The sequence below is a fragment of the Protopterus annectens genome, chromosome 6.part0 (assembly GCF_019279795.1).
Source record: "Protopterus annectens isolate FY-2018-M chromosome 6.part0, PAN1.0, whole genome shotgun sequence".
NCBI classification, from domain to species: domain Eukaryota; kingdom Metazoa; phylum Chordata; order Ceratodontiformes; family Protopteridae; genus Protopterus; species Protopterus annectens.
In genome coordinates, this window is record NC_056737.1 from 909,824,025 (window position 1) to 909,839,309 (window position 15,285).

Sequence of the window (15,285 nt, forward strand, 5' to 3'; positions counted from 1 at the left end):
CCTCTACTCATTCAATAGGTGAATTGAGACTTTATATATCCACATAAGCTACCACCTTCTCTAGCAGATGGGGCCTCAGTTTACCACCAATGCTTAAATATACAAGACAAACTTAATTAAAAATACAGAATGTTATGTAAGTGTGTTGCATAGCTAATAGTACTGTAAGATGTCTATCAAGCAATAATGCCCGACAGGGTGAGTGTTATCAGAAAAATAACACATGCCCAGGAGAAATATGAAGCCTGGCTCTACACGCATTCTGAAGATGAATTTTTTGACAATTATGTCTTGAATATATAACAATTTGACTATGACTGGAGACCCAGTTATAATCTTCTAGATCAGAAATATGAATGACATGGTTAACAAATCCTCTAAAGTTTACTATTTGAATGAATGAATTAATGAATACTTGGTTCTGATCTCCCATTAAATGAGTCAGTATCATATAAAAGCCAAGGAAAATAAGATAATTATAAATTTTCAGAAATTACTGCTTGGAACCATTCTTTACCAAATGTTTTAAAATTATAATAAATTAAGCATTATACTGAATAAAATGTGCACGTGTTTGGTTAAAATCAAAATACGGCAAATTCATGAAAACCATACCAGGAAAAAGGAATTACATTAACTCAACATTTCCTTTCTAAAAAGAAGAAAATAATAAATGAGTAAGAGCGAATGAGAAAATAAATGCGTTGAACTTTCATTCATCTATCAATGAACTTGAGTGAAGTAATGCTTTACATATATAAACAATATGTCCAACCATAACAGTGCAATACTTAAACTGATACATGAAATGTGTAACTCTCCAGATCTGTTAAATAAACCTGCCCTCAAATGCTAGCCATAAATGCTAGCAGTGTAAAGCAGAAAAGGCAAATGTAACCCATTACTGATGTATTTACACCCAAGTAAATATAGCTTGTGAAAGAAAAATAGACTAAGGAGTACCAGATGTACTAATAAATGAGCATCTAATGGATTGAATAATCTTTCTTTTTAATCTTTACCTTTTAGTCGGTGAATACAATATTTGTCTTATAGATGTAGCATGCAGGATGGCTAAGAAGATGATCTTAAAAAGATTGAACAAAACAGTATTGCCATCTTTTGATATACATGAAATACTGTATGCTTAGTTGAGTACTATGATTTGAATAGTTGAGTGTAATGCTTTTTAAATAATAATTTGCTTTGATTTCTATGAATAAAAACAGTAAGAGCTACAGAAGATCAAAGGAAGTAGCACAGAATGACATGCATTATTTATTATGAAGATTGTTCATTTGCTTCATTGTAAGTCTGCATATTAAGTTCAGATGTGCTTGCTCTCTTATTCAAAAAAATTGAGATAAAAATATTGATTTAAGGATACTTGAGTTCTAAAGGTCTCCGATAAATGTACAGTAACATCACTGTTTACAACTATCTTGATAACACATTTTCTACAACATATGCTATTTGTGCTAATCTTTCTAGCATTTACAGTACTGGATATATTTTTTAGATTATGACGCATAATATTTAACATTTAGTCATGCAGGCTTTTCTTAAATGGATAACACCATGCTGCTTTCTATGAATGACGTTAAGGGTTTTAGTAAGGGATTTACTCAAGTGAGAGAGTATACAATCAAGATATAGAAATTAGAGCCAAACAAAAAGATTATAGTTCATAGTGTTTTGCCATACATTTTCTGCTACACTGTCGCTTCCTTTCACACATACAAGACTGTGTGTGTTTAATTATACATACAGTTTCCCTCAGACGTTAATCAGAGATAAACTGTTTCAGTCTCTTGAACATTAAGCAAAACATCCCATGTGCCTCTCCAGAGTTCAGAGTGTACATTTAATGAATTGCGTCTTTCTCATGACAAAAAATAATTTATGTGAGAGTCAGTCAGTCATTTAACATTAATCTAATTTACTATGTACCTGTTGAATAGAGTCTCCTGTGATAATAGCAGTCAAATTATCAAATTATACTTTACCAAAAAATTAGAACAAAATGCATAACACTGAAAGTTGGAATGTTTAGAATTTAAGTCTATGTCTGAGTCTGATGATGCAGAAAAGGAAAACACCATTTTCAAGTGTGTGTAACCTCAGAGTTAGAAGAATGAAGTTGCAAGAGTATAAAGTCACAACCCACAATATGAGAGTTCACAGGGATGTAGTTCCTTGTATAGAATACATTTTTGGAGTTTTGACACTTTGGCTTTCAGCATTACACAATATCTACCCTTATTATTTTGGTCAGTTGTAATTCATTCATTTGACCATTGAGGGTGTGAATAGAAAGCATTAGAGAATGCCGCATCAGTAGGTCTATGTTACCACTAAATGTAAATGCATACCACTCCACATCGCAGAGTAGACTAATCATATAAATGTTAAGCACAGGGGTAGACACTGTATATAAAATATATATTTTATGTAGACATCATGGTTTCTTGTGATTTAGTGCTTATAGGATGATAGGGAATTAAAGTAAAGCAACTGACTTTATACATCTTGCCAATACCCACTCTCATGGAGTGCCTGCCTTTTCAAGAAGGGCAAAGCAGGTTAATCCTGGAGTACATTTGTCCACAGCTATCCAATCAAACAGATTTCATTTGAAGGATACTAGGATACCAGGGTGTCATTTTGTTTAACTTGTAGGGAAAGTCAGTTCCAGAAGTGAGACAGGTATTGGGTGGAGATGTATGTCCTTAGTTATGGTATTAATGGAATTATCTGACTTGCAAATATGCAGGTGATCAAGGAGGATATGACCATGATAATGCAGGACACAAGGCATAAATTAACCTACAATATCCTATAGGAAACTAAATAAAGGGATAATCTGATAATGCAGAACACAAGGCATAGATTAACATACAATATCCTACAGGAAACTAAATAAAGGGATAATCTGATAATGCAGAACACAAGGCATAAATTAACCTACAATATCCTATAGGAAACTAAATAAATGGATAATCTGATAATGCAGAACACAAGGCATAAATTAACCTACAATATCCTATAGGAAACTAAATAAATGGATAATCTGATAATGCAGAAAACAAGACATAGATTAACATACAATATCCTATAGGAAACTAAATAAAGGGATAATCTGATAATGCAGAACACAAGGCATATAGTAACCTACAATATCCTATTGGAAACTAAATAAAGGGATAATCTGATAATGCAGAACACAAGGCATAGATTAACCTACAATATCCTATAGGAAACTAAATAAATGGATAATCTGATAATGCAGAAAACAAGACATAGATTAACATACAATATCCTACAGGAAACGAAATAAAGGGATAATCTGATAACATAGAACACAAGGCATAGATTAACCTACAATATCATATAGGAAACTAAATAAAGAGATAATCTGATAAGGCAGAACACAAGGCATAGATTAACCTGCAATATCCTATAGGAAACTAAATAAAGGGATAATACGATAATTCAGAAGACAAGGCATAGATTAACTTACAATATCCTATAGGAAACTAAATAAAGAGAAATTCTGATAATGCAGAACACAAGATATAGATTAACCTACAATATCCTATAGGAAACTAAATAAAGGGATAATCTGATAATGCAGAACACAAGGCATAGATTAACCTACAATAACCTATAGGAAATTAAATAAAGGGATAATCTGATAATGCAGAACACAAAGCATAGATTAACCTACAGTATCCTATAGGAAACTAAATGAAGAGATAGTCTGATAATGCAGAACACAAGGCATAGATTAACGTACAATATCCTATAGGAAACTAAATAAAGAGATAATCTAATAATGCAGAACACAAGGCATAGATTAACCTACAATATCCTACAGGAAACTAAATAAAGGGATAATCTGATAATGCAGAACACAAGGCATAGATTAACCTACAATATTATACAGGAAACTAAATAAAAAGATAATCTGATAATGCAGAACACAAGGCATAGATTAACGTACAATATCCTATAGGAAACTAAATAAAGAGATAATCTGATAATGCAGAACACAAGGCATAGATTAACCTATAATATCCTATAGGAAACTAAATAAAGGGATAATCTGATAATGCAGAACACAAGTCATAGATTAACGTACAATATCCTACAAGAAACTAAACAAAGAGATAATCTGATAATGCAGAACACAAGGCATAGATTAACCTACAATATCATACAGGAAACTAAATAAAAAGATAATCTGATAATGCAGAACACAAGGCATAGATTAACCTACAATATCCTACAGGAAACTAAAGCTTACTATCCCTAACACTCGGAACAGCAATTTTTTTTCCCAGGGGAAAAAAATTGCTGTTCCACAAAAAATAAATAAATAAATAAATAAAAACTTCAAAACATTACATAAAGTGGGGGGCTCTGCCCCCCACACCCCCTCTACTTAAATATACCAACTCTGAGATCACACTACAGTGATGAAAATGGCAACGGAGGCAGCCTAGCGATGTCTTTCCCAGGGAAATTGCTTATATGCCGTTTCGCTATTTTGCTGTCTCATGCTTTCAAGTTCGATCAAGATGCATTTGGAGGATTGCATCTTCGATTATATAACAGGAACCCGAAAATTAGAACCAATGCTCAGAGCAAACAAGCCCCAGCATGTAATAATTTTAACAATTATATATTTTTGAGTAAGAAAATATAACAAGCAACATAAATGGAGGTGATTGGGAGTTCAGATTAGAATTATTAGTGTGGCAGCAGAAATTAAATGTAACATAGGCCTCTGGTGTTAATGACTGTTTCAGTTCCAAAAATTCTCAAATTCAGGACAGTGAAGTTATAAATCATAGTCATATAGCAAATAAACATACTAATTTTTTATTAAGATATTTAAGTTTATTATTGATATGTATGTGTAATCAAAATATTTGCTTGACTTTTAACTGATTATAATGCTATAAATATATGGTTTTAAATAATAATATTTTAAGATGGCAATTATTGGTTAATTTATACAATGTATTCACCTGGCTGAGTTGGAATGTATTTATTTGCTGAAAGCTAATACAGTAATTAGTTCTCAGGAATTCATTTTGAACTGATGAAAGTGCTAAATAATTAACATTTCATGGTGAGCGTGGATGGAATTGAATTGGTTTTGTATTTTTTTTTTTATTTCAACAAAGTAGATCATTTATTTCCATTTATGGTTCCCAGTACTGAATTCTGGGACACACCACCAGCTACCTTAATGCTTTCTGAAAAAGTGCCTGGCACCTTACAAATGTGAGTTATATCTTCCAGCCAGTTGACTTTCCATTAACCATGTATGGATTTACTTTTTACGTACTTAGCTTCCTAATGATGCCAGACAGTTTAGGAGAATATTGTTAAATGAATTAGACAATCCAAATAATCTAAGTTAACAAAATCAAAAGTGAAACTTGGAGTAAGGTGCCTTGAAAAAACACCAAGAACCAAAATCCAAAACAAAGCACTAGAAGGCCCAATAATCACAACTTCAGCACTAAAAAGTGTAAAGGCAGCTTGATTTATTCAAATGTACATATACTTAACACTTAACTGAGTCACCACGTTTTCATCCACATGCAAGCAGGAATTTTTCAGATAACATCTGAAAAACACATTGGGCCAGAGGCAATGTATTTTTCAAATGTTATCTGAAGAAGTCCTGCTTGCATACAGATGAAAACGTGGTGACTCAGTTAAGCATTAAGTATTTGTACATTTGAATAAATTGAGCTGCCTTTATGCTTTTTAGTGTTGAAGTCATGATTACTGGGCCTTCTAGTGCTTTTATTTTGGATTTTGGTTCTAAGTTAACAAAATTTCTGCTTTCTACAGTCATAAGGTACTGACAATGCAATATCATAAAATTCGCTTGCTGCAGGCAGCTGTTATAGAGTATCACAGAGTTCAGTTCTTCTCAATGGTCAGTAAGTCTGACAATCAATATACCAAGAGAAGAATATGCAAATGATAGTTGTGGATAAAAACAAGAGTCAACAATATACATAGTGATGTGAAATATGATTTTCTTTTTTATTGTAGTAGTAATCATCTCAATAATAAAAGTGTGACAGCCAGCCTGGAACATGACTCACGTACCTTCAAGAGAACTTAGACAGATGACAATGGAGTTCAATTAAAAAGTCCCACAATAGGCTTTTACTGAGAAGAACAAACTGATAGCATGCAGTATAGAGGGCAAAGGTGAAGAGAAAGGGCAGTGATGTTATAATTATGTCCAGACACTGTGCAGTATGAGATGACAAGGACACACTCCATACACATACTGGGATGTATGCCAGCATAGTGGACTCTACACCTCCTGATGTCTTCTGTACATTATCTGAGGTGCTTTGAGGTTTAATATAGAGCAATGTATTCACTTCTGAATGCCATGGTGGGGGGAAATTGCAAGCTGATTTAGAGTTCATGGCAGAGTGTTATTGAGCTGGTAAGCAGTGCTAAAAAAGGACTAGTTTTACTGCTCTTTATACCGTGATTATCTAACGGGAAGGACCTATGATATAAGTGAAGTGTACCACTCTCAAGCAGATAAGTGATGCTACCTTCCTTGAGGATGTGTGCTTCTGCACAGCTGAATTTCTCTCCGATTAATGTGTTACTTGCACAAGGCAGTCCAGGCATGCTAACCTCTAGGCCCACAAGGAGAACATCTAGTGTTTCCACTACGTATCACCCATTTGGTGAAACAAAACTGCCTCCGTCCCCTAAGATGTGTGAGCCAGCAACAGTCACTCACTCCCATCCTTTGTCAATCCCTATGGGCACCTAAGCTATTAATCGAATTCAGATCATGTGCAGCATATTCAAGGCTTTAAACCTCTATGTCACAAAACTAGATTAAAGGATGCAATCCTTTTTTTATGCATATCCTGATGGTGTTAAAAAAGTGAATGCAGGTCATCCATTTTTCATTTAGCTGATCTTTTCTAGGCTACATGTAGGAGCTAACCACATCTGACATAATTTTAAGTAATTTAAAGAAATGAAATGAAATAAAGTTAAAGGACTACATTGCTTCTGTTATTGTTTCAATTCTCCAGAACAAAATTAATTAATTATGAAGACATAGTACCCACACCAGCGCTTAACAATATCTTTTTATGGCATGATGTCATGAATGCAAAAAAAAAAAGAATATGCGATTTTCATAGATAACACCATACACATTAAAACCATGATACTTAAGCTGCATTATTATGTAGCTCCCCAAAACATATTGTGTACTACCACATATTAAAGCATCTTTTATATCCTTGCTTTTATTTACTCCAAACTTATCATTACATTTATTCTCTGTTACATTCAGTATGATCCATGTTTTTCTGGCTTGTTTACAGCATACCAGCTGGATCATAAGATTAACATAGCAAGCGTCACCTTCTGTTTTCCTTGAGCTTCTGTATTTATGCTGTTTGAACCGGGCCCAGCCAAGCTATCTTTCTCAACCTCTTTATGCAGAGCATCTGTCTTTCCATCTTCTATCTATATATATTGTATGCAGTGATTAGCCATAGACCTTCATATTATGTTAATAGGCTAAGGCTCCTATATTTGCATAGAGTATAATTGCATTAATTAATGTCTTACTATCCATTTTTTACAAGAACTAACTTCTACAAGGCTGTAGGGTAGCTGATATTGCTTGGCAACCAGCACAGATAATAAGCCTAAGAGTCTGCCAGGCAATGACATTTTTAGTGAAAGAACATTTTATAGACTTGATTATCCTTTCTGGAGCTGTTAGACATTCCCAACAGTTTATCTGTTTAATTGTTTTGAGTATTAGAAAGCCCCGTGATGATCATGTTATTGATTGCTGCTTATATTTAAATAATCAGACTGTGCTTGCTGGATTCTACTTAAATATCAGAAAAATGTTAAAACAATGCTGCAGTTTAAGATATGAGTTTTTCTCTTCCTCTTTAGAATAGTGAATGACTAAAGTGGGGGTGTTATGCTACTGCATACAGAAATAGTGCAGATTGAACTGATCAATCAATATCAACAAACGTGATTTGATGAGAAACTTCCACATAACTGGAGACAAAATTGCTCCTTATTTGAAGGAAAAATAAAATGAGAATATAAACCAAATGACCAGCTTCATTATCAGTCAGTGCAGAATATGAATCTTTGTAAAATGTGTTCATGAAGCAGCTGGAGTCTTATGGAAGCTGACAGAATCTTTTTAAAAGTATGTCTTTCACATATTTATGTATAAGGAATCAGTTGCAAGTGAAAACAATAAAGAGCAACCTATGTTATATTATTTGGTGTATTCAGTATATGCATGTAAACAAGGCTTTAATTAAAATTCCACTTGTCTAACGTGATTCTGTGACATACAAGATTAAAATGAAACCTGACTCTGATCCAGATTACCAGAGTTCAAACAGTATCTCTGGTACTGGAAGAGCTGATAGAGGATGATGGGAATAAACGGATGATGACAGCTTCCCTATCTTTAAAAAGAATGGCAGTTCCCATCAGACAGTTGTCACCAAGCAAGCAGAGGCCTGCAAGCAATCAAAGTGGCCAGAACTGGGGATGTGGGAATGGCATTTCCAAGGCAGTGAAAGTGGACCTTATTAGCATTTGTGTGGAAGCATACATACACATGGACAGGGCCTAGAAAACCTCCTTGATGATACATATACTCATGTCAGTCTGTAGGGGTGGGGGTTAGGACCTAAAGAAATGCCTCCACTACCACTACTGGCAGATGGTAGTGAGGGCACAAACTATCTCCATGGAGGACTGCATAATGGCAGAACTTCCCAGTGAATGGGAAAGCATGGCATCAAGTCTACTGGTGGGCTAATGTCAGCAGATATAGAGGACAAACAGAAAAAGTGAAGCAGGTAAAGTTATGAAGTCAAATGTTATTTCATTTACAGTAATTAAGTGAAATGCTATTTAACATTCTCTGGGAATTCAAACACAGATCTGCCTTAAAATATTTTGTTACATAAAATATTTAAACTTAATGTTGAAGTACTATAAGGTAACCAGTTTAATTGCCTGTAACTTTGTTTTAGAAGAGGTTACTAAGAACTCTCTTCCATGTCTGTCATTATTTCTGGTTTGGTTATAATAACCTTTGCATTGCTGGCTTAGAACAAGTAAAATAAATAACTGTGCAACCTACTGTTAAGTCATACAGTGTATGTCCCTCTACTGACTGGTGAACACTTTCTTTTTCTCTTCTGCCACCTTGTTTGCATTCATCCACATTTTCAGCGTCTCCAGGTAAGAGCCAAAATCTTTCATCTCATAAAACTTACTTAACGGCATGTGTTTTGTTGTGTTGCTATCCATTATTATATTCTTCATTATTTTAATGTTTTAAATAGCTTTATTCTGTGGATTGTTATCCTTTTGTTGATAAGTCAATGATACAGATTTGTGTTTTACAAACCTAAAAATATTATACATTCTATTTTCTGAAAGATGTAAGATCTTTGCAATATATCAGTGAGCTACCATTTTCAGTTTTCTTATTTAATTCAGATTTTATATACTTGTTTAGTTTGCGGTCAGCATACCTAGATAGAAGAGAGACATTTTGCCCTATAGTAAGGAACCTGGGCTTGAGTACCACTGTTGACAACAGTGGCTAAATGGCTAGTGAGACACAGTTAAAAGAGAAGTAAAAGCACCCCCACGTTTCCAAAGAGCATGGGAACAGACAAGCTTCTCAGTCATACTAGAGCAGTGTCTAGAAAGTGAGGAGGTACAGCATGAATGCTAGAGAAAAAGTAAAGAAGCAACCATTAATGTTTCACACCAAGCACGTCATAGGCCAACTTATTCTCCATTACATACTCACCCTGTCCATATGAAATTATGTGTACAGTAGTAAAGAAAAGAATCTTCTAGCTCTGAAATATGACTGTGACCAAATAACCACTTTGCAAGTCTTGCTGTGCTGAGAAATAACTGCTTAAATGGGCATTTGAACAATAGTAATTTGAGGGCAAAGTGCGCCTGCAATATTTATGAACACGTCATGGTTAGAGGACTTCAAAAATGCTGTTGTCTATACCAAGCTGCTGCAGTTGTTATCACTGTGTTGTAGTTTTTTGTTACCTGTGAACAAATGCAGATCATGTTTCTCATTTGTGCCTCTTTCAAATGTAAAATGGGCAGGAAATGTTTTACATCTGTGGGTTCAAACCAGGAAAGTACCTACAGCAGGCTACGGCTGCTAGTGGGATTGAATGATGCTCTTCATTTTTGTTTTGTTGTGCTTGCAACACTGAGCCTCATGTTTGTGAAATACTGTTGTGTGTGTGTGTGTGTGTGTGTGTGTGTGTGTGTGTGTGTGTGTGTGTGTGTGTGTGTGTGTGTGTGTGTGTCTATGTGTGCACGCGCATCTGTGTGTGCACTGCATGTGACTTACAATATGAAATAGATAATATGCATGTATTTATTATCTTATGTATTTATTCATTTTATTATGTATTTATTTATTTTTATTTATTTTATTTATTTTACATTTGTTTACAGGGAAAGTCCGACTGGACACAGGTCCATTTTCAGTGGAGGACCGGGGAGAAATGTTCAACATTACAATACTTTACATGAGAGTAAAAAGAAGTAGAACATACATACATATGGCATATATACACATCAGGACAACATGCTGGTGATTAACAAACATACATATAGCATATAAACACACAACAGGACATCATGCTAGTGATTAACATTTCTTACAGTAGACAATCAGAGGTACATTTTTTTTTCTTTTGCAGTTATAAGTTTTGTAAGGTAAATGTATACGGGTTTGGAAGCTTTCAGGGGAAGAATTGTTTATACATAGCTGTACCCTGACAAATTCTCTTGGTATGGATTAGCCTGGTGAGTGGCATGAGCATAGCCAGTTACTTAGATAGTGGGTTTTCAGGAGTTTTTTGAATTGACTAAAGGAAGTGGTAGAAGTTATTTGGCTTGGCAGTGTCTTCCAGAATTTGGCAATGGTGTTGGCAAAGAGGGACTTAGCAGCTTTGTTATTATGTTTGATGACAGTTATGAGGTTCTGGTTACTAGATCTTAAGGCTCTAGAGGGAATGTGGGGCTGAATTAAGTGCTGAAGTGCTGGAGTTATCTCAGGAAGGTAGTAGAGTTTATGCACTATAGAGAGTTGATTGAGCAGAAGTATATGAGGCAACTCAAGGCAGTTGAGTTGCTAAAGGGATAGACAGTGGTGGGACCTGTATGAGGCTTCAGTAAAAACTTAGCAATTTTGTTGTAGCAAGATTATCCATTAATTTATTAACAGTTCCTTTCTTCCCCATAGAAGGTAAACACAATTTCTGTTGCAAATGATTTGTGACCTCATTAGATTAATTCATGGTCATGTTTAGTCTCATACATCAGCCATATCAAACATAAACTTCATATGGCATTGTTTTCTTTCTATAATAACTCAAAACTGATCATAGATTTGAGCAATATAAGAGATATTGTTGTTTTCTTGTTCACAAAACCATTCGCAATTATTAGTAATTCAGGAAGGTTACAGATTGCATCAATGTTGTCTGAGAAAAGGAGTAATGTTTCAAACCTTTTAAATTCAATATTACAATCATGAATTTAGAATGCAATCTGGACTGAATTAAGTTGAATCAAATCCAGTAGTGGTACTAGATGCAACTGGGCTCTTCTGAATGTAACCAGTAGCAGAAAAGTCAAGACGTGTCATTCTGGTGGAAATAATACACCCCCTTACTGTAGCAGAGGCAGAAGGGCAGTTAGCATATGCAGAACATGTGGTTGCATTCTAACAAGGACAGTAAAGCTGAATAGTCTAGCAGAGTTAATACTGAAAATGTCATTGTAACATTAGCTGGCAAATGCAGGATGCCACCATAAGCAGCCTCTAAAAATGCAACTCATGCCTCTCAACAGTCCGTGATTTTGCCTTGAATCTATGACCTGCCCCTCATATACATACACACACACATACACACACACACACACACACACACACACACACACACACACACACACACACACATATATATGCATATATGTTTTTTTTTTTTTTTCATTTTCTGATACACCAGTGTTGAGTGTAAAATATATGCTGGGGTGTTCATTTCAAAATATGCCTTTGCATGAAGGAAAGATTGGTTAAACATTGGTGAAATGTCAGATCAGAATCTCTTGCAGCAATTACAATACCAGGGGTAGACCTGATATAAGCCTGAATGTAGTCTTTATCAGTAAACATCCATAGAGAGCCACAAACTACCATATAACCTTGAAAGTATTAAGTCCCAGATTCCTCTCTGGTTTATTTTCTATTGTTCTGTTGAATTAGGAGTATATCAGCAGAATTCATTTCCTTATTTAAGAAGTAGTACATTATAAGGACAACAACTAATCAATGTGTTATACAAGTACAAAGGAAAGTGGAAAAATGAAATAGCAAGGTATACTGCAAAGAGATTTACTTGAATATCTGCTATTACAATGCATTTTGTCTTACAGCCAGGAATGTTCAAGAAGAATTGATTATTTACATTTTATACTCAAAATGAACATCTTAATTCTGCTTTGTATATCTGACATGTAAACTTTGAAGTAATACTATTTTTTAGTGTATACTTACTGTAGTCTTCATCCCTTAGGATGTACGTTTGAGGTAGTTTAACTAATCTTCTACTTTAATCATTTTTAGTTTTATTAACTATTCCTTCTTATATCTTTACAAATTTTCACACAAGCACACACAGGTGCACACACACATGCTCACACACAATATGCATGCATGTTGTGATATATATAAATATATATGGGGACACTGAATTTGAGTGAATGCCACTTTAGTCTTATACCAAAGTTTATACTGACTAATTTAGGTTAGTTTATACCTAAAACAGTCTTGCCCTACCAGGGACTGATTTTCTCTCTGTTATCTAATGTACTATACTTTCCATAATCCAATTTTCTTGCACTCTCTTCATGCAGACTATTTTGACTATTTATTTATTTATTTATTTATTCATTTATTTAAGTTTGATGACTGGGGAAGGCCACTGGGCCATAATCTGCAAAGGGCTAGTAGCTACTTGTTTAATGTTTACTTACAAAGAACTTATTTAACAAAAATGTCTTTTTCTGCAAATGTTCGGTTTACCCAACCTCCAAAAGGGCTAATAACCTTCTGTTTAAATGTTAACTCACTAAAAGCTCATTACATAATGTATTACATTACTGTAAATGCTTAAGTTGTTCTGTACAAATCTTTATTTTTTTTTGTAACATGCTATATGTAACTTGTAATATTCGGAGCTTTTCTCCCCGGGCCTCCACTGAAAATGGGCTCTTTATGGCCCAGTGGCCTTCCCCAGTCATCAAACTTAAATAAATAAATAAATAAATAAATAAATAGTCAAAATCTGTTTAGTCGGCAAAATTTGGTTGAATAATCTGGTGGTCAACAGGTGTATGAGATCACACAATTCTTAAGGTTGGGGAATATGAGGAATATGCCCTTTCATGCGATAGTGTGTGATCTTGGAGTTTGTATATGTAATTATCAAGTGTTTGAAGATGCAGACCCCAACCTTGGAGGAGTGCATGGAAAGTTTACCCCCTGCAAAAAGACATACTTTCTGCAATGTTTTTAAATTTGAATTTTGAATATGCTGAGATTATTGCTCAGCACATGAGAAATAGCTTATTGACATTTATATTGTGATATTTTGGGTGTTTAAGTTTAATTGGTACACTTATTTGCTACACCTATACACACACAAATATATATATATAAGTATATACACACACACTCACACAAATATATATATATATATGTGTATATATCTGTATATATATATATATATATATATATATATATATATATATATATATATATATATATATATATATATATATATATATAGAGAGAGAGAGAGAGAGAGATGAGTTTACTACAGATAAACATAGAAATGCTTGAACCACAAAAATTCTAAACACAGCTGAATGAATGTCAAAACATCTAAAATGCTCACCTTCACCAGAAGATTAAAAACAAGCTTTCTACACGATAGAACAAGTCCCCAACATCTATCTATGAAACAAACTGCATTCCCCACAGCCGTGCAGCCTTATCTATATATATATATATATATATATATATATATATATATATATATATATATGTATATATATATATATATATTCTGCAAGATCACACAATTGAGAAAGAATACATGCCAGTTCCCTTGTGTATTCCAGCATTTTGCAATTTACATGAATATTTGATTGCTTGAGGCTAGCCATAGTCATTTTCACCTACTATTGCTCCTAAATACAATTGTATACAATATGTATGTATGTGTGTATATATATATATATATATATATATATATATATATATATATATATATATATATATATAGATATGTATATGGCTCTATATTATGTCAGTGAAACAGCATTACAGCGAATGCCATTTTGCTGACTCGTGTACACTGAACTTCTAAAAGACTGAAACTCCAGGTCACTGATTTTTTCCCTGGGAAAAAAATTGGTAGACCAACAAAACACAACATAACACTTAAAACATTACAAAGTGGAGGGCTTCACCCCCTACAACCCCCACTGTGAGGAGCTGTGCCCCCCACACCCCACAACTAAATATACCAACTCCAAGATCGCACTACAGTGGGGTAAAGGGCAATGTCACGGGTCAGGCCAAGCAAAGCAATGTTTTTTCACTGGGAAAAAAATCGCTGACCTGAGGTTTCACTCTTTTTGGAGTTTGGTCTATATGTGTCAGTGAAACAACATTCACTGTAATGCCTTTTTGCTGACATAATATATATTTTCCCCTGCAAATACTTTCCCTGAGATTCAGAAAGGATTGCCATTAGTATGAAGCCTTAAGATCAGAGGTTTCCTCTTTGCAGAGCCCATTCCAATTCATACACCACCATACTACTTAAGTTTTCACTATAAGGAACTTCAGCATGTAGGATGGTCCCTCTGGGCAAGCTGCATAATAATGAGGCATTTCAGGAGAGTGACTAATTCTAATTAACCATATACTCTGCCACAGAAATGCCTGTATCTCCTGTTTTGCACTGCTGAGCACTTCAAAGAATCGCTCAGTTGCAAAATTTTCCATGAGTGGAGGAAAACTTTAGCACTGTTAAAAGATGACCATCATCCTTTGACTTAAATCAATGCAAGAGTTGTGCTAGTATGTTCAGT

At 34.4% G+C, this 15,285-nt stretch overlaps 1 protein-coding gene across 2 annotated transcripts in view; it reads left to right on the plus strand.

The window, feature by feature from the left end:
* BEGAIN (brain enriched guanylate kinase associated) overlaps window positions 1–15,285 on the plus strand; it is a 3,126,115-nt gene that overhangs the window by 1,799,083 nt on the left and 1,311,747 nt on the right. Inside the window, exon 4 of one of the 2 annotated variants that reach the window (XM_044074560.1) lies at window positions 9,301–9,309. The exons of the other annotated variant lie outside the window; for it this stretch is intronic. Within the exon in view, the coding sequence (XP_043930495.1) occupies window positions 9,301–9,309 (9 nt within the window). The remainder of the gene's footprint in view (window positions 1–9,300; window positions 9,310–15,285) is intronic. 2 annotated transcript variants of the gene reach the window in all.